This window comes from Rhipicephalus microplus, unplaced genomic scaffold (genome assembly GCF_043290135.1).
Source record: "Rhipicephalus microplus isolate Deutch F79 unplaced genomic scaffold, USDA_Rmic scaffold_14, whole genome shotgun sequence".
NCBI classification, from domain to species: Eukaryota; Metazoa; Arthropoda; class Arachnida; order Ixodida; family Ixodidae; genus Rhipicephalus; species Rhipicephalus microplus.
The window spans coordinates 22,477,004-22,503,615 of record NW_027464587.1 but is presented as its reverse complement, the minus strand read 5'-3'; the positions used below and the strand labels follow the sequence as shown (position 1 = coordinate 22,503,615).

At 47.2% G+C, this 26,612-nt stretch overlaps 1 protein-coding gene across 3 annotated transcripts in view; it reads right to left on the bottom strand.

Moving 5' to 3' along the window:
- The window catches only part of Nadk2 (NAD kinase 2, mitochondrial), a 144,177-nt gene that overhangs the window by 36,351 nt on the left and 81,214 nt on the right, over positions 1 to 26,612 (bottom strand). For all 3 annotated transcript variants that reach the window (XM_075882917.1, XM_075882918.1, XM_075882919.1), the window contains 2 exons: positions 25,274 to 25,516; positions 16,973 to 17,124 (listed from right to left, as the gene is read on the bottom strand). In XM_075882917.1, coding sequence (XP_075739032.1) covers positions 16,973 to 17,124; positions 25,274 to 25,516 — 395 coding nt within the window. The remainder of the gene's footprint in view (positions 1 to 16,972; positions 17,125 to 25,273; positions 25,517 to 26,612) is intronic.

Sequence of the window (26,612 nt, the reverse complement as noted above, 5' to 3'; positions counted from 1 at the left end):
ACGAAACGAATCACAAATTATCAAAGTTGGTGAGATACCGTACGCGCATGCACTAGACACAGACTATCGAATACAGTTGGTGGCCGGCAACATTGGCAAATGGTCTGGTCACTCCAGGTTGGCGACGCCAACGACAGTACCAGCGAACAAAAACAGGGTAGATGGCCGACCGGTCTTCGAAAGATCGGCGGCAGTGTGAAAACACGGGCCTCGTCTGGCGATTCGGGGTGCTCATAGTAGCGGGGGGACAAAGGACGGAGAGGTGCCAATCAAGATGGACCTCAAACTTTCACAGTGCAAACACGATAACGAGGCCCATCAAATTTCGGCCCATCAAGATAGACCTCAAACTTTCCCAGTGCAAACACGATGGCGAGGCACTCCTTTTTGGTCACAAAATAATTTTTCTCCACAGAGACCAAGGAGCGGCTCGCTAAGGCCAACGGCTGCAACACGCCATCGTATTCCTGCAGGAGAACAGCTCCTAAACCCAGATCGCTCACATCGGTTTGTACAACGAACGGTCTGGTCAGGTCGGGGAGCTTGAGTTGCGCTATCTCCGCTATGGCGTTAGACAGTCGGCAAAACGCCTGCTGCTGCTCAAGTCCCCATTGCCACTCAGCAGACTTACCCCAAGAGCTTGCTCAAGGGTGTCTGCAGTCGGGCACAGGACGGAATGAAGGAACGGTAAAAGTTGACCATTCCTAAATAGCGGCGAAGGCCACGTACGTCCTTTGGCACGAAAAAATCTAGGATAGCTCAAAGTTTCTCCCGATCCGGCTCTATGGAGCCAGATCGGGAGAAAGTGTGAAAACACGGGCCTTGTCTGGCGATTCGGGGCGCTCAGAGTAGCGGGGAAACAAAGGATGGAGGGATGCATAACAAAAAGCAGTTGGGGGAGTGCAGCAACTAGAGGGGCGTGGAGGTAGAATCAGCGTTTAACAATAAGAATGTATGGGCACCTCGCCAATGCCTGATCGGTGGTTAAAATTGGTTTCCGGGGAAGTCAACAGACTGCCGACTCCGTTCACTGTAACCGATCAGCGGCGCTCGCAGACGTTCGTTGTAAGTGCGATTTTGTGCCATTGAACAAATGTATATTTTCACGGTCACGCGGATATTGTTCGTTTTAAGCGAAAGTTCATTTTAAGGGGAGAGGCGGCTTTGAAAAAAAACTTCTTTATTTGTTGACCTACAGCAATGAAATTTGGCATGCATACTCATAAATGTCTGGAATAGGGAAATATGCAGTTTCATCATGATAGCTTCAGTAGTTCTCAAGTTACATAATGCTACACGATCCAATTACATTTATTTATTTATTTCATTTATTCATTTATTTATTATACCTCAAAAACCCCAGGGAGGGGTGTTACATGAGGGGTGGGCAATACAGGGTTTCTTCCATGTGCGCTTTGAAAAGAATGGGGCTGGAGTGGCGCACGACGTGGGACGGAAGGTCATTCCAATCCTTCGCTGTCTGAACGAAGAATGACCGAAGGTGAGCAGTTGTACGGGCATGCGCAGGGTAAACTGGGTTGTTGTGGTTAGTGCGGGAAGATATGCGATGCGCGGGCATGATAACAGATGCGTCGGACAGTGAGTGAAAAAATTTATGAAAAAGAGCTAATCTAGCGACTTTGCGTCGCAGTTCAAGGCTGGGAAGATGGGCTTTAATCTTTAAGTTAGTAACGCTTGTGTGGCGCGAGTAATCGGAATATATAAACCTAGATGCTCTATTTTGGACAGATTCTAATGTTTTGGATAGATTAGGTTGGTGGGGATCCCAGACGGCGCAAGCGTATTCAAGCTTCGGACGGACTAGTGTTTGATATGCTAAAAGTTTGTCTGCACATGGTCTGCTCGTGGAAAGCCTAGCGCTGCAACAAAACATGCCAGGAAGCTGCGAATGATGTTGATCTTTACTCAAAAGAAAGCTACAGGGTATGACACTCTCGGAATTTTTTAGTAAGTTCTCGTTTTTTTTTTTTTTAGAGATCATCATGGCTGCCGACACACATTGTCAGAAACAATAGCACGGACAAATCATCGTCTAGAAAAATAACAGGGCCACAAAACAGAAATTGAAGATTGCTGTACCCACAAGCAGTGCTCAGGGATCCAGGGGAAAAAAACAGAATCAAAATTGGTCCAGTCATTCTCGTGCTACTCTTTCCACGAGCAATGCACAATGTCCAAAACACACTTGTGAGAAAAAGCCTGTCGAAGTTTTCAACAGGCTTTTTTCAATGAACTTTTTGTTTCTCGTTGGATATTGATGAAAATTGGCACAGACACTAAGAATAACCTCACAGTGCTTCCATAAACATTTTGAAGCGATACCATTAATACTTTACGAGAAACAAGTTATTTCTTCATTGAACCATGTGGAGGGGCTGAGCATAATGTCAAAAAAAAAAAAAAAACACAGTATTGAGAAAGCTGCGTTAAAAGTTTCAACTTTTCTTTACGTCTCTAAGACACCTAAAAATTGTGATCTCAGGTTTGTCTTGTGATATTTGACTTCTTTTCTTTTCATGATTTACTCCTTTTCATGAGTTACAAAGAACAAGTATGAATTTCAAACCAAGTTCTTTGTATGAAGGAGTGGTGTGATAGGTATGACAGAAAAGATTGTAATTGAATAAAACCATATACTGAAATTATTAAACATACTTGTTTTGTGCTGAAGTTGTAATTAGCGTAATTAAGTACTTTATTACAAATATTCACTGAACTTTTTTTTATTTGGAGAGAAGTTTATTGCATCAGAAAAATGGATCACACCATGACGGCATATGCCTTCTTTCTAAATAACAAAGTTATGGGCAGAAGACTGGTGGCACGGGAATTTTTAGCAGTATAATTAATGACACGAAATGGGTATATAAAAATTCGTGCCCCTGATTCACACATGCTCTTTCGCCGCTCTAGCCGTGAAACGCATCATCATACAGCCGGTCGCGGAAACTCTAATCTACAGGAATTCATTAACCTCGGAACATTCATAGACGTTCGTGGCGATATCAAGCACGGCTCCAAGCACGTCTGAATCGCATCACAAAAGCTTATTGACAGCACTCCATATGACCGTGGGGTGCGCGGCCGCATGGATAGTGCAGCCGGCGCGTAATGCACTTGCCGGCGGCGTTCGATGACGATGCGCGAAATGTGTAACTACGAAGACAAAAAATCGGCACGCACTGCACTTGGCATCGCATTTTCGAATGACGACGCGCGAAACGGCTAGCCGCTGTTCCGAGCGATCCTTAGCAGTGAAGGGGGGGGGGGGGGGGCGTGACGAGCTTGACTGTGTTGTCCCCTGCCGATGCGTAAAATGCCCGTACAGTATTCAGAGGAGCTAGCGAGTGATGTGGTACATTCCTTGCGAAGAAGCACGTCACCAAGAGTGCGCTTGCGCGTCGTTCCTGCCCGCAGTCTCGCTGTCAGCGGAGTTAGGCCTAAAGCCGACTCCGATGACGCGCCGTACTCGTAGACCGCCGCGCGCCCGCTCGTAGTAATCTGATCGTGCATCCGGTGCGGCCACTCGTAGTAATCAGATCGTGCCGCCGCTTACAGCTTCGTTGCTTGCGAAGAAGCACGTCGCCACGAATGCGCTAGCGCGTCGTTCCTGCCCGCAGTCGGCGGAGTTAGGGCTAAAGACGACTTCAATTACGCGCGGCGCTCGTAGACCGCGCTGATGCAAGTAGTAACCTGATCGCGCATCCGCTTACTGCTCGTAACTAAAGCGTAGTTATATCTTAAGTGATTATCAAGCCGTGAACACGTCACGAAGTGGCGATTTTCGAGAGCCATGTCCTCGCGACGCACAAGCAGCAGACGACGATCTCCCGGAGCGAGCATAGAGCCAATGGCGAGGCGAGCTGAGGCAACATGGCGGCCACGGCCAATCAAGGGCCTCGAAACGACCTTCAAACCATGACCTACTACACTCCTGACCTGTTCAGATAGCGGGGTTCCTATGGGAGCGCGTGTCCCCGCTCTCGTTCAATCGCTCGCCGTAGGTGGCGCTACCTATAACCTGTTCGTCTGCTTCTTTACGGTTGTTTTGTAGGCGCTGGTATAAGAATGCCTGCTTTCTGTGGTGAACTGTCGGCATATATGTGACTATTTCTTCCCATACATTGCTGGTCAAGTAAGCTGTTCAGTGCGCTTAAGAATTTATAGCACACTGGTTGACAAACGTGGAAACCCGTGGATTTACATGATTTTGGACAGCCTATGCGTTGTCGCGTGCATTTTATTGCAAAAAAAATTCTGAATGTCTTTTAGTATTATTATTTCTGGATATTTCTAAATTGTGGATCATAAATTCGCACTACGAGTGCTTTGTTGGTTAAAATTTGACTACAAAGAGTGAAGGTGACGTCAGCGAACAGGTGCTGCCTAGCGCCACGCCGCTCGTAGGTGACGGCCCTAGCGGCAGAAGGTATGAACTAGAACGTGGGCGCTGGAAGAGGTGCTCTCTGGGCAGGTCAGGAGTGTAGTAGGTCATGCTTCAAACATTTGCTTTTTGCTCGCTTGTTGTTAAAGGGAGGAGCCAGCTGAGGCGGGAAAGTTAAACACGGAGAAATGCTCTTTCCGATGAGCCCAAGAAGCCGGCTCCCGGACCAAGCATAGCGAAGCTATTATTTTTTTGAAAATCGCCGTTTTCTCGCCATTTCCAGGAAAATTTTTGCTACCTAGGTGGGTGAAACGAATTTTCCGAAGCACTTCTGCGCGGTTTTCAGTGTAGATATTTTGGAACCAGATAGAAAAAGGGTTCCAGAAACTGAAAACTTGAGTTTCAAAAAATCGATTTTTTTGCCATTTTTCGCGATCCCAAAGCCGCGTCCCCCCTTAAGTGGGGCCGTTATATGTGGGCTTGACTGTATTTGAACAGCCCTGCAGCCTTTTCGAAAGCAACGGTGAGCAAAGGCTAGACTGGCCACTTGGCCAGTTGACTGTACTGTACAATGTAATGCTGACAGTGTGCCACTGGCACACTGTCAGCATTACATTGTCAGCACAGGGAGTCTCTTTGTAAAGCAGTGCCAATGTATCACTAATGTAAGCAGAAACTTGCATTCTCAAAATACTGTGACAATGACCTCCGACACTGGTTCAAACCAGGCGCTGCTCTCAATGCCATAAAAGTAGTTTCAGTCTCATATCAGTGGCTAATGAACAGAAAACTTTGTGCTCGATTCTGAAGAAAAGCTGAGCACATTAGAATGTGGCAAAAGCAGTGTCTGCTAACAGAGGGCTTCTAATGAGGTTAGTAATTGTAAGGACTTTGTGTGCTGCCGAATGATGTATGGAGCAACAGTAGGCATGCAGCTTATATTCCGGGCGGATCATTTAACAAATATTTTAATATCGTGTTTTACATGAGATTTAAAGTGAGCTTTATCGGTTTTCTTGCCTTTTCTGAAAACCAATTTCAATTTTAAATGATAAGAATTTCTTAGAGACTGCAGGCACTTTGAGCATTTCTATCTGCGTACCTATCTAGATGCTTAGATGTAGGTGCTTTTGTGATCACCTCCTTAACTTGTCAATAGTCATAATTGTTGGGGTTTAATTTCCCAAAACCACCATAAAATTAGAATATATGCCATAGCGGAGGACTCTGAAAATTTCGACCACCTGGGGTTCTTTAATGCGCACCTAAATCTAATCACACGGGCCTCAAGCATTTTTGCCTCTATCAAAAATGGGACGGTCACAGCCCGGATTGGATCCTGCAGGTCAGCAGCCGAGTGCCTTGGCCACTTATACCAACGTGGCAGGTGGCAATGCTTCCTTAACTTGTGGTAGACTAAAATTAGTATAGGAGGGTTTGATGAATAAGCATGGCTGGTCATGACATGAATATAATGCCAAAATCCTATCACCTACAACGTCAAACCCTTTCCTCTTGACACGTGTGGCACATAACCATACAGTACTAAAGGCCAGCCACAGCTGTCTGACAATTTATATCTATACAGAAATGGAGAGAACAGACATTGGTAATTTAAATGCAATGGCAATGAGAAAAATCAACATCAGCAATGATGACCTCACCAGTCTCCCGACCAAGGAGCTTTCTCAGCAGTAAGCTTCCACTTGATTCTGATGTTAGAAGCGTATTCTTGTAGAACTGGCAGAATAGCCTTGAACACTCGCGCACAACCGTGGAAAAAGAGTGCGTTATCCGAGTAAACGGTGTCATTTCATGCCGTGAGACAAAACGATGGAAAGCCAGAAGCGTCGTCATGTCGGTCGTCAATTCCAAGTGAATGACTCGAGTAACCGCTGTAGTGACACGTATCCCGAAGCAGTGCTGCCACTAGCGTGGGTCCTGTCTTAGCGAGCTGCAGGGCACGCGTTAACCATCGCCATGGTGAGAACACGATGCTGCTCAAGGTCGCAACACTTCATTGTCTGTGGCAACACCAAAACGCAGTACAGCCCGTTGCAAAGGCGCGGCGTGAAAGCAAATGCGCTTATTCACGCCACTGGCGAAAAGTACAACACAGGGTGCCACGAGCACGTCTCCGTGATAAAAGTGATTCACGGAGACACCGGGACCAAGGCCCGGTTGCTCGAGTGAGGTCAAAGGCGTCGGCTTCGGAGGGAGACGGGTTGGCGTAGCTTGGCCACGCACTAAGACACCGTACCACCTTTCTGCCGAGCGTACGCAAAGGGGCAACAAAAGGTGAGCATTCCCCTCGGGCCCGAGACGCCATCAGCGAAGTCCGACGAGCCCCGAGCGACGGGAGTCGACGGACGAAAAAGATTGCGTGGCTAACTGCCAGCTGTCCCGGAGAGTATCTGACCCGCTCCCAACGCACGTGCGCAAAACCTCTCGGGAGACCCTGCGCGCGGCGCCACAGTCGACATTCGCTACCGGGTGAGAGGAGTGAAACGTCACTACGCTCTCTCAGCGCGGCAGATAGCGGAGGAGGGGAGTCATGTCGGGACATGAGAATGGCAAAAAAGGCGGCAAAGCCCGCGCAAAGGCAGCGGGCTAGCCTCAATTCCCACATCCCCCTCTCCTAAATTTGCCCTTTACCGGTCTGCAAAGGCAGCCGGATGTCACCCATGCAGTTAAAATGACACTGCTATGAGCAAGAGCTAACCTCAGTCCAGCCCTGTAACTGCTGCTAAAAAAATGATGACAAAGAAGAAAAAAAACATTAACAATGTAAACACATGACACTATAAAAATATTCGGGAGAGGGAGCAAAGGAAAGTAGGACTAGTGTTTGTGGTGCTGAAGCTGGATAGCGTCCACCGCGCAAAGGGGCGGAAGAGCGTGACAATGTCCGCTGGTTGCGATGCTCGAGTGCGAGGTCAGAGGCACGAAAGGGGCTCTCTGATGGCTCGTTGCTGCTCTTGATTAGCCGTGAGTCCGACGGACGTCGCTTCAGTTGTGCTTTGGAGGCCACGCATTTTCGGCTCGATGACAGAGCTGGGACGTTGCGGGAAGCCAGGCCTCTCCAGTGATCAGGGAGGCCGAACCGAAATTGGCTGCAAGGCACCCTGGTGTTGGCCGGCAGCATATAGCAGCTGTCAGCTGGCCTCGCGCAGGAGCCATGGTGGAAAAGGCAGCAGGGCTTCTCGTCGACGGCCGAGAGCAGAGGTCAGTAGGTCAGTGCCCCGAGCACCTCTAGTGTCCACGTCGATGGGGCGAAGCCAGGACGCGCACTCTCTACGAGCATGCACTGGAGCATCACACACTTACACACGCACAGAAGCACGCACGCACACATACCACCGACGGCTGCATGAGCGTAGGCGCAAAGAGTCCTTCGTCTCTCTCTCTCTCTCTATGCATACGCACCGATACTCAAGGTCACAACTCTCTTCGCGGTAGACGAAATAAACACGAAAAGAAAAAGTAAAACAGCAAAATGACACTCAATCACTGGCCAAAAGAAAATAAAAACATAAACTACAAATAACACTTAATATTAGAGAATAGAAACATAAAACATAAAATACACATGAACACATAAAAAAGAAACACTGGCAGCAAACTGGGCGGGGTCAACTTCTTTACGCGAAAAGGCCGTGAAGAAGCTAACCTATACTGAGGCTAGACAGTAAACTGAGGGCCTTCGGTTGCGGAGAAATTCGCCGTCTGGCGAGAAATCGTAAAGGTGATCTCTTCCTCAAATTGTACCAGTGCTGGGTCCGAATGCGGTCCGCCGCCTCGGTTGTGCCCTGTTACTTGCGCGAAGGGCCGCAGGGCTCTGGCGCGAGCTCGTCAGACCGTGATACAAAGGGTTACAGATCTGCGATGGGCACGGCTGAGTTTTCCCGAATGGGGATCTTTCAGCAAGTACGCGAGAGGCGCCGCGCGCAGGGTTTCCCGAGAGGCTTTGCGCGCGCGCGTTGGGAGCGGGTCAAATACTCTCCGGCACAGCTGACAATGAGCCACGCAATCTTTTTCGTCTGTCGTTCGTCGGACTTCGCTGGCGGCGCCTCGCGCCCGAGGCGAACGCTCACTTTTTGTTGCCCCTCTGCGCACGCTCGGCCGAAGGGTGGCGCGGCGGCCGCTTCCGTGACTTGGAGGAGTTGGCCGCCGAACCGAAGCGCATTCAAGGCGACATTCTCGCCGCGCGTGCCTATCGCCCGCCGCCACCAGCCAGGAGTGCCCTGGAGCCGCGCTGCGCTTGGAGAGGGGCCATGACCCTTTTCCAACGGCAACAGCCTCTCGGCGCCGCCTTTGCGGCTGCAACCAGCTGTGCGTGGGAGTTAGCGATTGTGCTCTTGACCCCTTTACACGTGAAAGGCGGGCAGCCTGCGCTGCTCCACCTGAAACCTCCACACAGGGACGCTTTCCGACCCAACGTAATGTGGGAGGTGCGGCTCGCAAAAACGTATCGTGCGATAACTTAGCGAGCCAATCACGACAGCTAGAGGCTGCACCGTCTGGGAATACAAACCGTGATGGAGTGCGCTGTTACCGCTGCCATGAACGAGGGCACACAGCAAGGGAATGCACCGGATCCAGGCCTCCTGCGAGGCAGGGAAACGCACGAACGACCTGGAAACGGGTTTTCGGGTCGTTCGTGTATTCACGAGCGACCCAACCTTTGCTTCTTGCCTCTGCATGCAGGGCAAGCACTTTTCTTGCTGATATGCACGCGCCGTTCATTCGGGTCACTACTGCCGACCGTAAATTTTTGGTGTTGCTGGATACAGGCGTTAGCGCCTCGTTCGGCGAACAGGTGTTATCCCACTTGCATAAGAACTCAGTGCGCTTGCGGGACAGCCGAACGACATTCACCCTTGCCAAAGGCGTGGCCCTTTCAGCAGGCACTGCAAGGTTGACTGTCAGATGGCGAGATTGAATGCGACGCTGCCGTCTTGTTCATCTTCCAGGGCTCAATGTTCCTGTGATTCTCGGTTGGGACTTTCTCCTTAAAACCAGTATCGTGGACATTGCGAATGGCGGCTATCGTGATGGCCCGTTTTGTCAACTCAAGCCGTTCATCAGCCCGCCGGCGCTTACTGTTGCCTTTGTCACAGAAGCGTCGAAAACGTGCCCTGCGCAGAGCTCGGGCCAAGACCCTGCTCAACGCATTTGCCCTCTCACAGTTCCCGCGTCGTGCGCCAGCTTCGGGGTTGTTCTGCGCTCGTCGGCTCGAAACCCCTGTGTGGATCGACCGACACAACACAAAGAGGCACTACATTCTTTGGTCGCCTACGCGACTCAGTTGGATGACGCACAGAAGGCTCGTCTGTAGACACTGTTACGTCAGTACAACGAGCTCTTCACCGATCAACAGGGCTGCACTGATTTAGTGAACCATGTGATCGAAACTGGTGACGCGCTACCTTTGAAGTGTAACCCCGGGTCTTTCAGTCTCGCCAAAAGTAAGATTATCGATGGGTTGCTAGACGACATTCTTGCGGCTGGCATTATTCGCCGCTCGTCTAGCTCCTGGGCGTCTTCAATTGTGTTGGTGCCTAAGAAAGATACCAGTCATCGCCTTTGCGTAGACTATCGCCGTCTGAATGGAGTGACTTGTAAGGATGCCTATCCACTCTCCACCATAAACTCTATCATAGGTAACCTGAGTGATGCACGGTACTTTACCACGCTTGACGCCTCTAGAATTTACCTACAGGTCCGGATGGGTAACCGTGACCAGTGTAAAACCCACGACCAGTGTAAAACTCCGTTCACGTCCCACAGAGGGTTGTTTGAGTTTACTCGTATGCCCTTTGGTCTTTGCAATGCTCCTGCGACGGTTCAAAGACTCATGGACCACGTCCTCGGGGAAGCAAAGTAGTCATACTGCATGTGCTACCTCGACAACATCGTGATTTATTCTGGAACCTTCGAAGAGCACTTGGCCCATGTTGCCGATGTACTCGAGAGGGTGAGGACCGCCGGGATGAGAACATCAGTTAGTAGGCCTTTTTACTAGTAGTAGATAGGTCACATGCATAAAGGGGCCCAGAGGAACGCAAACCAACAACAGAGAACAAACTTGCTTCAGTAATCCTGTCTCGCGGCAACGGAACCAAAGGTGCTGTCTTAGCTACAGGGTTATGGCGTTTGCAAGTACTAGAATAAGTTCCTAGAGCCCTTTTCACGATCTGTCATCCTTTCACTATCCAGAACTCTCGAAGCTCACAAAGCGTGGCTGCTACTCCGCTGTGAAAGATGTGCTCATGCGCAGCTATAACCAGAAGATCAGTGAACACATGCTTGGCTGGTAACAGTACTGGGTGTTTGACGTCCAAAGAGGCTGATAGCTCCTGCAGACGACCGCCAACAAGAAGCAAACCTCCTTCGTCCAGAAATAGAAGTACATGTAATCGCAGGACCAGGCTTCTGGATGGTAGCCGTTTCCCTATGTGCAGGGCTTGCACTTCTTCTGAGAACTTAATTTCTTGAACCTTTCGCAAAGAGCAATGTTCGGCCTTGTGAAGCTCTGTTGCTGTTAACGGTCTGGCCGTGCAACATTGCTTCCTCATCGGGTTTTCAGCAAAGACTCAACTGGTGTGACTCTCGACAATCTGTTTAGACTGCTGTAGATGTTAACAGGTAGTATGGTGTTCGAAACCAAAACAGCAGGGCACACCGACGTTTCTTCTGGTCTCTTTTCGAAGCCCTTGAATCGTTCTGATGTTTCAGTGCACTCTCAATGGGAAATGGTTCTTCGAGATCATGAAGCCAGTTGGGACCATTCCATCAGATCGTTGATGCGAAAAAATGATGTGATGACCCCCCTCGCGTTGCCAAATCAGGTGGGTTGTCTTTTCCAGATCAGTGAAGCCACTGCGTCGGTGAGGTTAGACTGTGAATTTCGGAGATTCGAAGACGTACAAACAGCTCTCTTTTTGTGGGCATGCTCTGAATCCAATGCAAGGGTACGAGTGAGTCGGTTGAGGCAATTGAGGCTAGCCCACTGCCTTTTCACAAACTTTACCAGCTATTTCTGCCGTTCTCATGTCCTGTCATGACTCTCCCCTTCTCTGTGGCCTGCCGTGCTGGAAGAGCAGGGAGTGACATTTAACCCCTCTCACCCGGTAGCGAATGTCAACTGTGGTGCCATGCGCAAAATCTCTCAGGGCGTTTCGCGCGTGCACGCATCGGGAGTGAGTCAGATCTCTCCAGGACAGCTTACGGTGAGCATGCATTTCTTTTCCGTCCGTCGGCTCCTATATTTTGGGGCTCGTCGGACTTTGCCAGCTGCGCCTTGCGCCACCGGCGAATGCTCCCTTTTGTTGCCCCTTGCGAACGCTAGGCCGAAGAGCTGTGTGGTGTCCTAGTGCGTGGTCAGATAACGCCGACCCATATCTCTCCGAAGACAACGCGAGCGCATTCTTGCCCTCACTCGAGCATCCGGGCCCTTTGTCCTGGTGTCGACGTGAATCACTTTTACTCACGGAGACATGCTCGCGGCACCCCTGTGTAGCACTTCTCGCCCGTGGCGTGGATGAGCCCTCTTGTTCTTTCGCCGCGCCTTTTACAACGGGCTTTGTACTGTGTTTTGTGTTTTCGGTGTGGCCACAGACAATAAAGTGTTGCAACCTTGAGCAGTACCGTGTTTTCGCCATAGCGACGGTTAACGCGTGCCCTGCGGCTCGCTGAGACCGGACCCGCGCTAGTGGCCGTAATCCTTCGGGATACGTGTACACTACATGGTTCAAAAGTGAACTGGAACATAGATAGCGTAGCAATGTTACTGCCTTGACATATGCACACAATCTTGTGCCGATGATGCAAGCTAAGAGCTCTAAATGCAGCAGTGAAACATGTTTCAGTCGGGCCACCCGCCCCTTGCTTATGAGCGTGGACGTATGCGTGGCATGGACGGTGAGCGTGGACGTATGTATATGCATGTACCACAAGCACTGGGACTTGCCTGGCAGAATACATACAGCTGAATTGAAATCGTTGCATCCGCTGCTCCCACGAAAATGTAACGATCAAGAGCATACAGATTCATGCTGGCCAATTCCTTGCGCCAACTGTTCCAGCTCGCTTGTTCTTCTTGTGGAAGGGCAATGTCCCATGCGCATTTCTTCTTCCACAGGTCCTGAAACAGGAGCTTTACTCTAAGCGTAAAAGACCCGAGATATCCCAACTGATCGTAGACTCTGGCTAATGCCTGGAGTACAATGCTTGGTAGATGGCTTGTTTGCCGTGAAGTTACGTGCTTCGCGCACCGTGAGGTTAATTCTTTCTCCTTCACGTTCCCAAGGTACATTTAGGACCCTCGTTAGTAGATTCTTTCCAACTTCGTCTTCTATGGTGACCTCACTTCCCAGGAAAAGTTTCCACAAAGCTTGCGAGTTGGAAGCCCACTAACAAGTCCTATGCTTGCTTCCGAGAATATCTTGCACGCTTCATGGTCGACGGTAATAGCACCTACCACTTTGGGAAGACCAAAGATGAGGTCATCAACGTAGAAGGCTTGCTCTAGTAATGCTACAGTCTCCGGGTATCGCCCTCGACACACCACTAGGTGATGGCAAATGGTAGCGGCTAGCGAAAATGGGCTAGGTGAGGCTTTGAAAGGGACCCGTATTATCCTCTATGGCACCACAGATAGAGATGGGTTCGCCTCCGAAGGCAGCTGATCAATCCAGAGAAATCGCAGGAGGTCACAGTCTTCGGGACGAATGAGCATTTGCAAGTATGCCTTTTTTATATCCACAATAAGGACAACCAGGTGACATCGGAAAGCAAGGAGCAACTGCACATTGTCAACTCCAAGTTTCATACCCTTGAGCAGAACATCATTAAGGCAAAAATGGCCAAGCACATGGGTGAAGGCGTCAAACACAACCAGAATTTTCGTCGTGACTGCATCTCGGCGAATGATGAGGCATATAATATACATTTTTCTTTGGCAGTTCTTCGTTGTCAACTCGCGTGGCGTACGCCCTGACTGCCGAGTCATAATGCTTCAGGAGTTCAGGCTGTAGTTTGAACCAGTTTAAATGGGTTAGAGACTGCGCTTAGCTAGGTTTCGACTGTTGCTACCTGAAAGTATACCTGGAGATTTTAACATCAGCAGCACCGGGTAGAAATCGTCTAACCTAATGATGCCCTCTTCTAATGCCTCAAGTTCTGGTGGAGCCTAGTCCTTTACCTCAATAGGTGGCTTCATTCTGATGACGTCGAGACGCCACATCGCTGAAGGATTGCAGTCAGGAAGGAAAGTCTGGCTGCAGTCGAGGAAGAGAGCACTCGTAGGTGAACTTCCTGCTAGCTGAATTGTTTCTTGAATGGTCCAACCGAACTTCATTTCCACCGCCGTAACGCCACTGGTCAAGTGCTCACTTTTTCCAGTAGCCAACTTACAATAGACGTCGGAACCAAGTAAGATGCTAATTTCTTGTGGATTCCACATGTCGGGATGAAAGCTGTCTGCTAAGTCATAATTCTGGTCATACAGAAGCTCCACGACCGGACCAGTGATTGGCAGGCTTGTTACCCTACACACTTCGGGTACCTCCGAGGCCTCCACTGTTACCGCTGTGTATATCTACATTGGCATCGAAGAGGTAATGCTGCACGTCTGCTGCACAATACTTGGCGGGGCTTCGAGTGGCCGACAAAACTAAGGAAAGTTCCACTTTTCTGATGACAGGGCATCTGAGGGCCTTTGAAATATCCACTCGAATGAATGTGAGCTGGCTGCCATTGTCAAGAAGAATGTGCACGAGACGCCATCGTGACCCGCCCTCAACTCATGCTCGACTTGTTTGCAGAAGAACTGCGTTCACTCCGCTCAAAGTGCTTGAGGCAGACGCAATGTAGACGTGGTTGTGTCTCCCCTGGTCATAGGGGGCTCGTCCAGATTCCCGGTTGTCGCGTTGGTACGAGTCGGTCCAGCAGGCTGGAACAATGTCGACGATGGCACTTGCTGCACAGAATGGAGCGAGCATGTCGACTAAACCTTGACTCATGGCTGTTCCTGCCACAGTGGAAGCAGCATCGAGCATAACGTAAGCGAGCCTGTTTCTCGTCCGCTGAGAGCTGGCTGTTACATCTTGTGATGGCATAACGAGAATTATTGCATAAGAGGCAAGCTTCTTCTGTAATTGCAGCAGATTCGGCAGCAAGTGCAGACACCGTTGCCAGATGTCCCGCTGGTTTTTGCGTGTATTGGGCGACATTTTCTTGAGGTGGTAAACATGAGAAGCTTGACACTTGTCATACTGGCCTGCCTTCCTCCCTGACCTCAATTTGAATGCGTGAGAAATTAAGCATTTCAGCAGCCTGGCGAGCTCTCTGTTCAGGTGTCACATAATCAAGACCTGAGCCCTAGTTCAAGAACTCTATGTTTATTTGACCGCTCGTGCCTGAACCTCCTCTTTCTTCTGTTCCGTGTCTCGTTCTTGTTGCTGCATGTTGGCAATCATCAACAAATTTGTGCATTTATTTTCGCATTGAACCTGCATAAAACGGAATCCTCCTCATAACAAATTTCTCTGGAAACTTATCAATTTCATTATATCCAGGTCTAACTGTAGAATAATTTTCTTGTATTCTGTTAATAATACTGTAATTACTCGCATAATTCGCGCACTTTTTTTGCGATTTTGGGGCCCTGAAAAGGGGGTGCACAACTTACACGAGGATTTCGCGAGCGCATACAAAACATTATGCCACAGTCCTAACGTGCGCAGTATATACATTTAAAAAAATAAAATAAATTAGAGCCCAAACGAACTGTACTTGTTAATTTTTAAAGAGTTAGCACCTATTTTAACCCCTCGGATCTGGGGATGCGCAGTATAGCGGGAATCACTGATCGCAAAGTCCGATGAGGAATCATTGTCGTGGCCGCTGCCACCACCCTCCCAAAGCGCATAGTCCTCATTTCCGTTGAGCGCGTTCGAACGGCTCTTTTTCTTGAAGCTCTTTCGACAATGCTGAGAGAAACTAGGTCCCACGACACAGCGATACCACAAGAACTAAGCATCCACACATAATTGAAAAGGCTTCCTTCAGTGGCAGGAAACTTGCATTGGCAAGCGCGCACTCTTCTGCTTTCTCGTGTAGCGATCACACCGGCCGCCACGTTGATCGAAGTACGTCCCCTTGAAGTGCTTTGCAGCGGCACGCTTCCCGTTTTCTTCGGAGAAATTTAAGACAGCAAGCTTCAGTTTCGCCGTGTATATATTTACTCTAGCACATGCCAAGGGAATCGTCAAAACGCGTCGGCCAAATGGCGAAACATCTAAAATCGACCAAGCATGCGTTGCGGCGCTGACGCAGAGATCGAGTGAAATAGTCGGCGCGACAGGTTCTCACACGCTTCTGATGCAGAAAGTCCTCGTTGCAGTGATGGGGGCGTGCATTATTGCGGTGGTAGAAATAGGGAGAGGCAAACGCTCGAGCAGTTCCAGCACGCCGTCAACAGGTGTGCATTCGGGTGCGGTATTCTAAGGACCCTAGTTTGTGGGAAGTCATCGGAAGAAGAGAATTTGCGCTCACAGCCTGTTTGACTGTGCTCGTCTGCTCAGCGAGGTGCGCACCCAGCCGAAGCATCTAAATGTCCAATGGTGCGCGCGCCGGCGAGCAGGCTCGGGCGGGTCGGGGAGCATGAAATATGCGAGTAAATATCTTTTTTCCCAGCTGGCAAAATATTAGGGGTGCCCAAATTATGCACGTGAATACGGTACTTCACTGCATCAGATGTTTCTGTTTGATTTTGTTGTGATAAGAACATTGAGGCATACAAATATGTGAAGAGCTTTTTCGCACTTTTATCTCCTCTCGAACTTCTTGTCATGTGTCTTGAAAACTGAGAGCAGCCTTGAGGGTTTCTTTAGGCAGGATATGGCAAGGAAAATGAGCCCACTTGATAGCTTATGGGCACACCGATGCCCCTGTATAATACAGGATTGTGCACCCTTCACCACGAAAAAGCACACATACTAACAGCTCCAAAAATGAAACACTATGCCCATCTAGCATAGAACATATTGCCACGTTCCTTTTCTCAAGTTTTGTTATCGCCCCAACACACTATGTAATTCTCAGCGCAAACCGTGCCTACAGTCTTCGAGAAGCTTCAGGACTGTAGTAGGTCATTTTTATAACATCACGCCCACTCCGCGAACTACACAAGTTATTCTGGAGAGATTATTCTGATGATCTGTTCGCCGCTATCAGAGCAGGTCTGCTATTGCGATCCGACTTTCCGTTTACCGGGCAGAAGTTCGCCCAAATAAACAGTTTAACCTTCATCGTACTGTCTGCTTCTTTCCTTCATCGTACTGTCTGCTTCTTTGTCAACGTCACGACCCTGTGACAATATTAAGCGAATAATGTGCTGCCATATATAAATCATTGTTAAAAAACCATTTTCTAAGCGGTCAGTGATTCGCCAGTCAAAGAGCCCGTGGATTGCTGGCTGTGGAAGCCAATGGGTCAAAAATGGAAAGGAAAAGATTAGTTACTATGTTACAGCTACAGCTAGTAGGCGTTATGGTGACGCACCAATGTCGAGAATCCTCTGTATGCACTGAGGCGTGACCTTGTTGATGTTGAAGGACCACGAGGTGGACCCCGTACCCGAGCAGATAGTCAAACCCGAGCTCTTGAGCTTCGTCCGTGGCGAGCCATCCACCGAGAGTTCGTAGTAGGACACTCTGCAAGCAAAAGAAAAACTATTAGAGGCAAAGCACCTTAAAGTCTCGGCTGGTTGGCGGGATATAATCATCACGGTACATTATGAATTGGTATGCACCAGAAAAATTGGGCAATACCACTATTTGACACCCACCCATACACATGCTGGTTGTAGTTTAAGGAGAAACAAACCTTTGCTGGGCATTTTCGTCGTCAGACTGCAAATTAACTAGTGTTGTGAGATACTGCCTTGACAATTCTCTGAGTAAATCATGTCACCATTTATTCGGGTCATGCCTTGACTGCTAAAAGGCTAGCCCTGCACAAGAAAGGCTACCTTGATCCTCTCCTGATGTTGGTCACAAATTTTCTGCTCAAAAACCTTCAAGTCGCCAATGAAGTACCGAAACCGCTATGAATGCCCGGAAAAAGTATGGAACCACATCCTACTTACACAAAATTTCCCACAACATAGAAAAAATATGGTATGAGAGAAATCTTTCATTGACCTTGAATAAAGCCAAAGAAGCTTTAGGCTTATGCAAAAGCTGTTCAGCAAGATCAACCACTTAGCACTTATCAATGAGTAGGTGAAGTTCCTTTTCGATATCTAATAAATATGTGCTGTAGCATGTGCAGCTGGTGCCGAAAACTTAATAGTGCACATATATGCTTTTGTTACACAATAAGAGCACGATTGGTACGATGGCGTCGGGTTTATTTAATTTTTTTTTTGTTACTTTACTCCTGTGCAATACAACATATTGCCTGGATTTGTAACCCCAAGCAAGCTCTGCTTAGTTGCCTTTAAATAGGAAACACACGGTGCCTCCCTGTGAAGCTCTCTAATGAATAAATTTGATGTCGTTTGGTGGCTTTTTCATTTTTCTTAATTTGAAAGTAACTTACATGGGCACATGGGCATTGAATAAGTGGGGTGCGACAGATTTTGTATACACCAAGAATATAAACCAATTTGCATAAAATAAGCAAACAATATATGCAAGTGAAACAAAGATGTAGTATAATAAAAAAATGCGATAAAAGGTAAATGATACAAGAACCAGGCATAAAAGCTAACATCAAGAAGTGAAACGGATGTTACATAGTAGTATAACATACTGCATCATAAAACACATAGATAAATACAAGTAATACAATGAATACGATGAAATAATGAAAAAAAAGAAAAAAATGGCTGGGGGAGGCAGTGGGAGGGAACTACCACATGAAGCTTATAGCACATGTATTTGCGCAAGCAACTGAATTAATCATTACATTTGATAAGTTTAGAATAAGATGGTGTGCTGATGATATGTGCGTTGAGCCACTGCAGAAATTTCATCAGGTAAGCTTTTCTATAGGCGTATAGCTTCTCGGATTGAAAACATCAAACTCTCCTTGTCTGCGGGCATTGATGAAATCACGTCAAAGTTTCTTAGAAATACTTATTGTATCTCTGCTGCCTATCTATGCTTGTTATTTTCACAATCTCTTGCCACCGCCACCTTACCCGAGGATTGGACAGTGCGAAAGGTCTTTCCGATCTACAAAGCCGGTAACAAAAACTCTCCACTTAACTACCAAGTCATTTCATTAACCAGTGTACCTTGCAAGATCATAGAACACGTCATATACTCTCACATCATGAATCATCTAGACTCGTTCCGGCTCTTTAACCCTTCACAGCATGGTTTCCGCAGAGGTCTATCATGCGAAACCAAACTAGCCATCTTCCTTCACAATTTACACACTAAAATTGACCTCAACGTTCAGACTGATGCCATCTTTTTAGATTATGCCAAAGCATTTGACAAAATAACCCATAAAAGATTAACACTAAAACTTGGCCAGTTAAACATAGATCCCAATATTCTCGAATGAATAAAGGCTTTTCTAACAAGGCGCTCTCAAACTGTTCTTATTCATAGCAAGACATCTTGCCCGCTCCCAGTAACCTCAGGTGTGCCACAAGGATCCGTTCTTGGGCCCCTTCTGTTCTTAATTTATATTAATGATTTGCCTTCAACAGTTTCAGCTAACATCGGAATGTTTGCAGATGACTGCGTCATCTATTCAACTATAAATAACCCTCTCGACCAACATGCTTTACAGACTGATCTTAACCACGTCATAGACTGGTGCCAGGAATGGCGAATGACTCTAAATCCTAGTAAATGTAAATCTGTAACTTTCTCTCGACGTTCTGCTCCCTTTTCTTTTCCGTATTCAATTTTCGGTGTTCGCATCGACATCGTTAATCCGTTTAAATATTTGGGGGTGACCTTATGCAATGACCTACCTTGGTGCACTCATATTACAAATATCATAGCATCTGCCAATAAAACACTAGGATTCCTGAAACGCAACCTTCATCATGCCCCCACGCACGTAAGACTACTAGCCTTCAAATCACTCGTCAGACCGAAACGGTAATACGCATGCGCTATCTGGAGCCCACACCAGTCCTACCTCGCATCTGCCCTGGAATCAGTCCAAAACCGTGCTGCTAAATACATTCATTCTACTTATTATTACCGAGCTAGCGTATCGTCATTGAAAGTGCAATCCGGTTTGTCTAATCTCTGTCTTCGTCGTCATATTGCCATGCCATCTTCATTCCACAAATTTTATTACAGTGATCTCTGCAATCCACCTTACATCGCTCACCTTACGTGCATACCTCATCGCCGCGGACATGAACTGCAAGTGTCACGCCCACGTGCTCGCACACTCACATTTTGCTCTTAATTTTTCCCCCGAGCAGCAACAGAATGAAATGGCCTTTCCCACACCATTGCAGCCATTACTAATCCATCAAACTTCTTAGACAATGTAACAAACTTTCTTACTGAGTGAAGTCAGCTGGCTACACTGTATATTCATTCCTTATGTAATACCCCCTTGAGGGGTCTTTAAGAAAATAAAGTGATGTGACGTGATGTATGGCACGCAGAAGTGCCCAATTGTTGAAGGCGTCAGTGGAACCATAGAAATCAAGATTATTGTGCATTCTTCGCCCTATCTACGTCTATAGATACGAACATCTGAAATTTCCTACGCTGAAACTTTTCGGCGTCCGATTTTTTTGGGCTTTCAGACGACATTCCAGGTATGAAACAAAGTTACTTAAAGTCCCTACCATTGCTACGTCTATCACCTCGTAGGCCCATAACGAACGCTTTCAAAAATTGTTCAGCGTCACAGTAATGTCTGAAAGTCGGCTTTGCCGCAATACAGAAGTGCTATGGGGTGAAGGAGATAAAAAAAATTCGAAGGGGCTGGTACCATCGTGGAGCGACGTGATGTCTAACGAATAAGCACCGAAAATGCTCGAAGGCGTGATGGCAGAGATGAGACTAACACACTAGTAAGACTTAATCGCTTTAGTATTATAAGCATCTTCAGCTGACTGCTTCTTCCTGCATGTGGCGCACTTGCTGCCTTCCTGCATGGACACATGGAAGGCAGCACCGCAAGACACGCTTCGCAACTGCTTTCGCCACGCAGGCTTCGTACTCGACACAGAGGCAGCAGACTTGCCTGAAGAAAGTGACAGCATGACTGACTTGTGCCCTCTCATGGACAATATTATCAACGACCTCCACTCTGCTGGTGCTTCCATGCCCACGAAAATAACTTTTGAGCGGTTCGTCGACGCTGACAACGAGCTCGACTTCTGCGCAGAGCTAACCGACGACGAAATAGTCAGGTTATGGCGGATTCAGATGACTTTGATGTCGAAAAAGAGGAACCAATGCCTGTGCCACCTACAACTGCCGAATTGATGCGAGCATTTATGACGCTGTCATCGGTGTACAGTGATGATATGACCCTTGCTCAGATCGAGGCAAATGTGATCACATGCAAGCGGAACGCCGTTCAAACAAGGATCAACAAGTTTTTCAAGCCACTGCAACTCTAACACCGGCTCCACAGCCTAGCGCCCACACGACATCAACCGCCGAAATGGCCGATCGACAATCAGGAAGACTTGGACTTGCCCCAGCATGTCTCTAAAGTGCTTTCGTTGGGACTGAAGTTTGCGGTGGAGCCTAAGCGTTCCCCGCACGACCTTTTGGCTACCGTACGACAAGTCTCTCGGCGTGCTCCACCAGAGGAGCAAGACCGCTGCATAGCGGACGGCATAGATGTCCTAAGTCAGTGTAAGGCCAGCCTTTCGACTCTTCGAGTAAAACGTGTCGTACATTTTATGAAGGAGCATCCATTATGTGTGTTACCTGCTGATAAGGAGGGTGGCTTTGCTGTAATGTCCCATAAAAAGTACCGGGAAAAAGCTTGTCGCACGGTTTCGGCCCTTTTTAACCGTCATGCTGAAGTGTCGACGAAAAAGCTCAAAAGTAAAGCTAAGAGCCTGCTTCGCAAGTTAAACCTTGTAAGTGTTCTTAAGAATATGTCAGATGCCAAAAAAAGATTTCCTTGAAGCCTTCTTCAGCTCGAAAATGCATAAGGTCGACATGCCTTTTAGGCTGATTGTGGCTAATGGCGCCTCAAAATTCCAGACCCAGTCTGGCGTCAGCGTCAGTGGGTTTTTAGACCTTTTAAGGTTTTACCTTCAGTCGACGTACATCCTAAGGGATGGAAAACCTCACCTTCAAAAATCCGGTATCTGTATTGGTTCTTGCATCGCTCCCATCATCAGTGACCTGTTTTTAGGCAAATTAGACAGATCCATTTCGGAAGTTTTCACTAACACTAATGTGACGCACGTTTTCAGATACGTAGATGATTTTTTAATTTTTATGGACACTGATGTTGCATCGTATAAGAATGACGCTCTTACAGTTTTAGACCTGATGCGAAATGGTTTTAAACATTTTGAGCTTACTCATGAACTTTCTGAAGATTGAGAAATCAGGTTCCTTGACTTTAAGCTTTTCTTGAATAGTGGGCGCACTTGCTGGATGTATCAACTACGTGGAAATAAGCCTGTTTTGCCATTTCATTCCGCACATTCTAAGTTAAGCGAGGTATTGCAAAACCTTGCTTCGTGAATGCCTTGCGAAAATCCTGCACAAGATTACAGAAAGCTTTGTTGAGCAATCTTCAAGGCTGACGTCGGCTTGTTACCCCGACCACGTGCAAGTTTCCGTTGCCGAAGGCCTGCTGCGTGAACTTAAGGCCAAAGGGACAGATAATGCAGTCCCACCTGTCACAGCTAGACAGGCTTTCGCCGGGGTTCCATATATTGTGCACAATAGGATAAGATTGTGCACAAGATAGCGCACAATCTTAAGAAAGTGGCACAGCGAGTTAATGTGAAGGTGGTCTTTGGCCCCTAAAAAAAATTGAGTCGCCTGTGCAAGCTGTCCGTTCCTCCGTCCAGACCCACCCTCGGTTGCGCTACAAAACATGCAAATAAATTCAGAGATTGCATCTGTAATGTGGTGTATGAGCTGCTGTTATCGTGTGGAAGGTATTACGTCGGTCAAACAGGTCGTTGTATAAATGAGAGGCTGAGGGAACATATGTACAATGTTGATCACTATAAACAAGGATGGCTGTCCGTTCACTGCGGCACGTGTGGCTGCCAGCCAATATTTTCAGAGTGTTCTATTGTTGCTAGATGCAGGGATCGTACCACACGCGAGATCATAGAGGCAGAAAAGATTTGCTCATTGAAAGATGCTTGTGTTAGCACCCCTTCTGTCGCGCTCACCGATAAGGAAAAGTTGTTCCTTTGCCCGTCAATGTGATGTACTAATGCATTGTCATTGTGTTTCGCGTATGACTAGTGCGACTGGTAACTGTATAAAAGCGAATACCTTCACAAGAAATAAATTGTTGGCAGTTCAGCGCTCTGTCTTGTCTCTTCTCCTGTCCCTTCCTGCCCTGTCATTTGCGCTGGTAAGCAACCTTTTATGATGAAGAGCAAGTTACAATCGAAGCGAGGGCAGTTGGTGTTACGATATTGCGGAAATTGTCATGATCTTTTCTGGGGGACAAGCGATTTTTTTTTTCCGGTTTTCCAGAAACCTGCAACGCGATGGCGACCAATGGCCCTTCGCGACAGCAAACCCTGTTGCCATCGCTCGAAAATCGCGTGCATGCGGACAGCTCTTAAAGTTTCATATTTGCAGGAAGTGACCGTCGGTTGGCGCGAGCAGTTTGTGACCTTCGTTTGCTGTGTGCTTGTCAGCTGCCACGTCTCCACACTTGCACTCTTCATGGACCCCGCTGTGGCGCACGAATAATAAAAAGCCAGGGGATGTGCCCCAGGCAGCTAGGAAGAACAATACGACGCGCAGCAGCGAACGATAGGGTGCGAGCCGAGATGGCCGAAGTGGGCCGGCAAAATAATAATAAAAAACGCAGCATATCCACGGAGTGAATGATGATGAGTATGGCAAAGCATGCGTCCGTCTGTCGTCCGGACATGTGTTCGTCCATCCGTCTGTCCGTGCATCCATCCGCCTGTTTGTCTATCTGTTTTTCAGTCTGTCTGTCTGATACTGTCGGTTACGCCTGACACAAGACAATGTTAGACAAAGAGGAGCTTCGCCCCTAAAAACGGAAGAGATCCAACAGGCAAGGAGGCCCCAGGTGTTTGTAAGCGGGGTGCAGCGGATGAATGAATATAGGGGGCGCATTTATTACGCGGGAGAAAAAAACAAAAAACAGATGTATACGACAGAAGTTGGGGGTGCGTTTATTTTGCGAGCACATTCATTCCGCAAGTAAATACAGTAATTTCTGGTGCAGTAAAACTTCGCTGGCAGTGGTGCAGAGCTTTTTACAGCGTTGCTATGAGACTGAGAAACAAACATCACAGCAAAATCAGATATGCTTCCCTGAGTAGCATTTATGAGAACTTAACCTGAATGATCGGTTCAAAACACTATTTCGAAGTCCCCACAAGTTTGAATTATTGAGGATCTACTGTCGTTGCATGTCAGACACAAGTACTTTTTTGGGAGATCTATCTGCAAGAACAGACTTTTGATCCGTACACTTTATTGCAATCAGCCAAGGTGGTAAGTCCTGCTACTAGCTTTCGAGTGTACGAAGAGGAGACACACGATTAAGCAAATGGCGCTTTGTGCATGTCTAATCATGTTCCTCTTGTGTCCGAGTAGCATTCTTGCAACATGCCCAAAGTTGCAAGAATGTGCATTCTAACGGCAAACCAAACCTCATGCTGCTTCCACTTCACTTCAAATCAAAAGACGACATTCATGATAGCCTTGTTATAATTCTTAAAAATATTGTGCAGCTCAGTTGGACCATCACAAAAATGCTCGTTTTTCTTTATGACATCGCATTACAATACTTGAACATTTGTATTCCCCCCAAATCATTCGAACAATTCACTATTCACTTCAATATCACTTTGAACTTCAACTTTACTGCCTGTAGATTCCTTGACACAAGTGCAGACTGACAGCTGGTGTACTCCAAACAACCACAGAATATACAAATATACAGAAACTCTGGAAGTTTCACCAAAATTGGTTGAAAAAAAAACATGTGTATGGTAAGATTTGGCAATCTTTAAGTCGATTGGGCCACCATTTTCGATTGGGTGAAACATGAATTTGCAATGGCAGATCAGTGATCAATACCATATCCACTCAATTGTAATGCAACCATCATTTTGATGTGAGGGATGACTTTCTGGGAAGAAAAAATAATAATAACAAAAAAGAATTGTGTGCATCAATGCATGCATAAAACATTGGGCAGAAAGATGAAAGATAGCATAGAAATTCAAGAAGGAACTAAGGACTGTGTAGCATGCGATGAAATGGAAAATGATAAGCATAACACTTTAGAGATTGGAACACAGCAGAACGATTTTGTGAAATTTGTGGCACAACACGAACACATGAATAAAATTGAGTGAGTCTCCAGCTTTGCTTTTAAGAGTTGACCCAACAATGTGGTCTGCACGCACACACTATCCCCCCTTCCGAATCGCTATCCCGCCTTGACTTCTTGGTAAAGGCCTAAATTATACAGCAAGGTAACCCAAAGTGCAAACGCCCCCCGATTCCTATGTTTATTTGCATTTATCTCCAATTTTCGCTTACGGCCACTACTGCATTTTCGCTGAAAACCGATGATGCCACCATCAACACCAGAATTTCTGCGAGACAAGCTCTTTAATGCTTTAAGAAAGACAACAAAAGCAGGTAAACAACCACTCACCGCGAAGAGAGAGACTCGCCAACAAACACCTCGTTGAGCGACCGAACGGGGAGCATGTGCACGGCGTCGCCCAATGAGTGCTGCGTGGCCCCGTCGTCCGCGGTGGGCTTTCGGTGCTGCTCCTGCCAGCAGTCGAGGAAGCGGTACTCGGGGTACTGCAACTGCTGGTCATGAAGCTCCACTGGTGCATCAAACGCATGCTCGCCTTTGAGGGTCACCCGCAGCCGCTGTCGCCACATCCACCTGCAAGAGACGCAGAATGTGAACAACAGTTTGTTCTGCAACTAACGTAGCCACGTACAATAAGGCTAAAATCGTCGATGCTGACACCACTGCTAAGATTACCAACAGCAAACATCTGCATATGTCCCTGTCAGAATACACAGTGTGTTGCTAGTGCTTTCATTTTTTTTTTTTTGTTTCCTGGGCGCAAGTCTGGCTAAAAAAAAAAAAGTTTTTATTTAAGAGCCTGACAATTTTCTCCTAAACCGTGATGGCCTTGCGACAATATTGATATTGATCAAAAAAGAATACTTGATAGCATGGCAAGAAAAGGATTCACAATTGCCAACCAGCTTCTAGACTGTTCCAGTTGTACAATAAATAGGGTGTAAACAGCAGTTAGAGCAAAAGACGAGGACCGTTGTTTGTGCTCGTGATAACTTCGATTTGGATCACTGATCGCTTTACCTGTGTTCGCTCTTTAATAAACTCGTCACGGACTCAACACTGAACGCATACTAGCACAGTATATATGCATGCCTAGTTCAATTAACAATGGGAAATCGTGCTCACAAAAACTAAATAAGAACAGTGAATATAAGGACAAGCCGGAGTGTATACAGCAGGCATTCCTAAATCGTGACGAGCAAATGAGGACCGTCCCTAACGGTAAAAGTGTACATTCATTGCACACCGACTACATAAACACATACAACTTCCAAGTAGCAATTAAGGACTGTGCAGAGTACAATGGAAAATGAGCATAACTCTTTAAGGATTGGAAAAATTGGTGGCACGACACAGGAAGAAAAAAAATTTGGCAAGCCTTAAGAAAGGACTTGGCAATGAAAATTATCTATGTTATCTATGATGAAAATGGGATGAAATTCGGCATGCAGAAGTCATTTGTTGTGCTGATGTCATAACTGAAATCGGTTTTGAGGTATCTAATATAACCTTTGAGATTGATTAATTGATTTGATTGATATGTGGGGTTTAACGTCCCAAAACCACCATATGATTATGAGAGACGCCGTAGTGGCGGACTCCGGAAATTTAGACCGCTTGGGGTTCTTTTAACGTGCACCCAAATCTGAGTACACGGGCCTACAACATT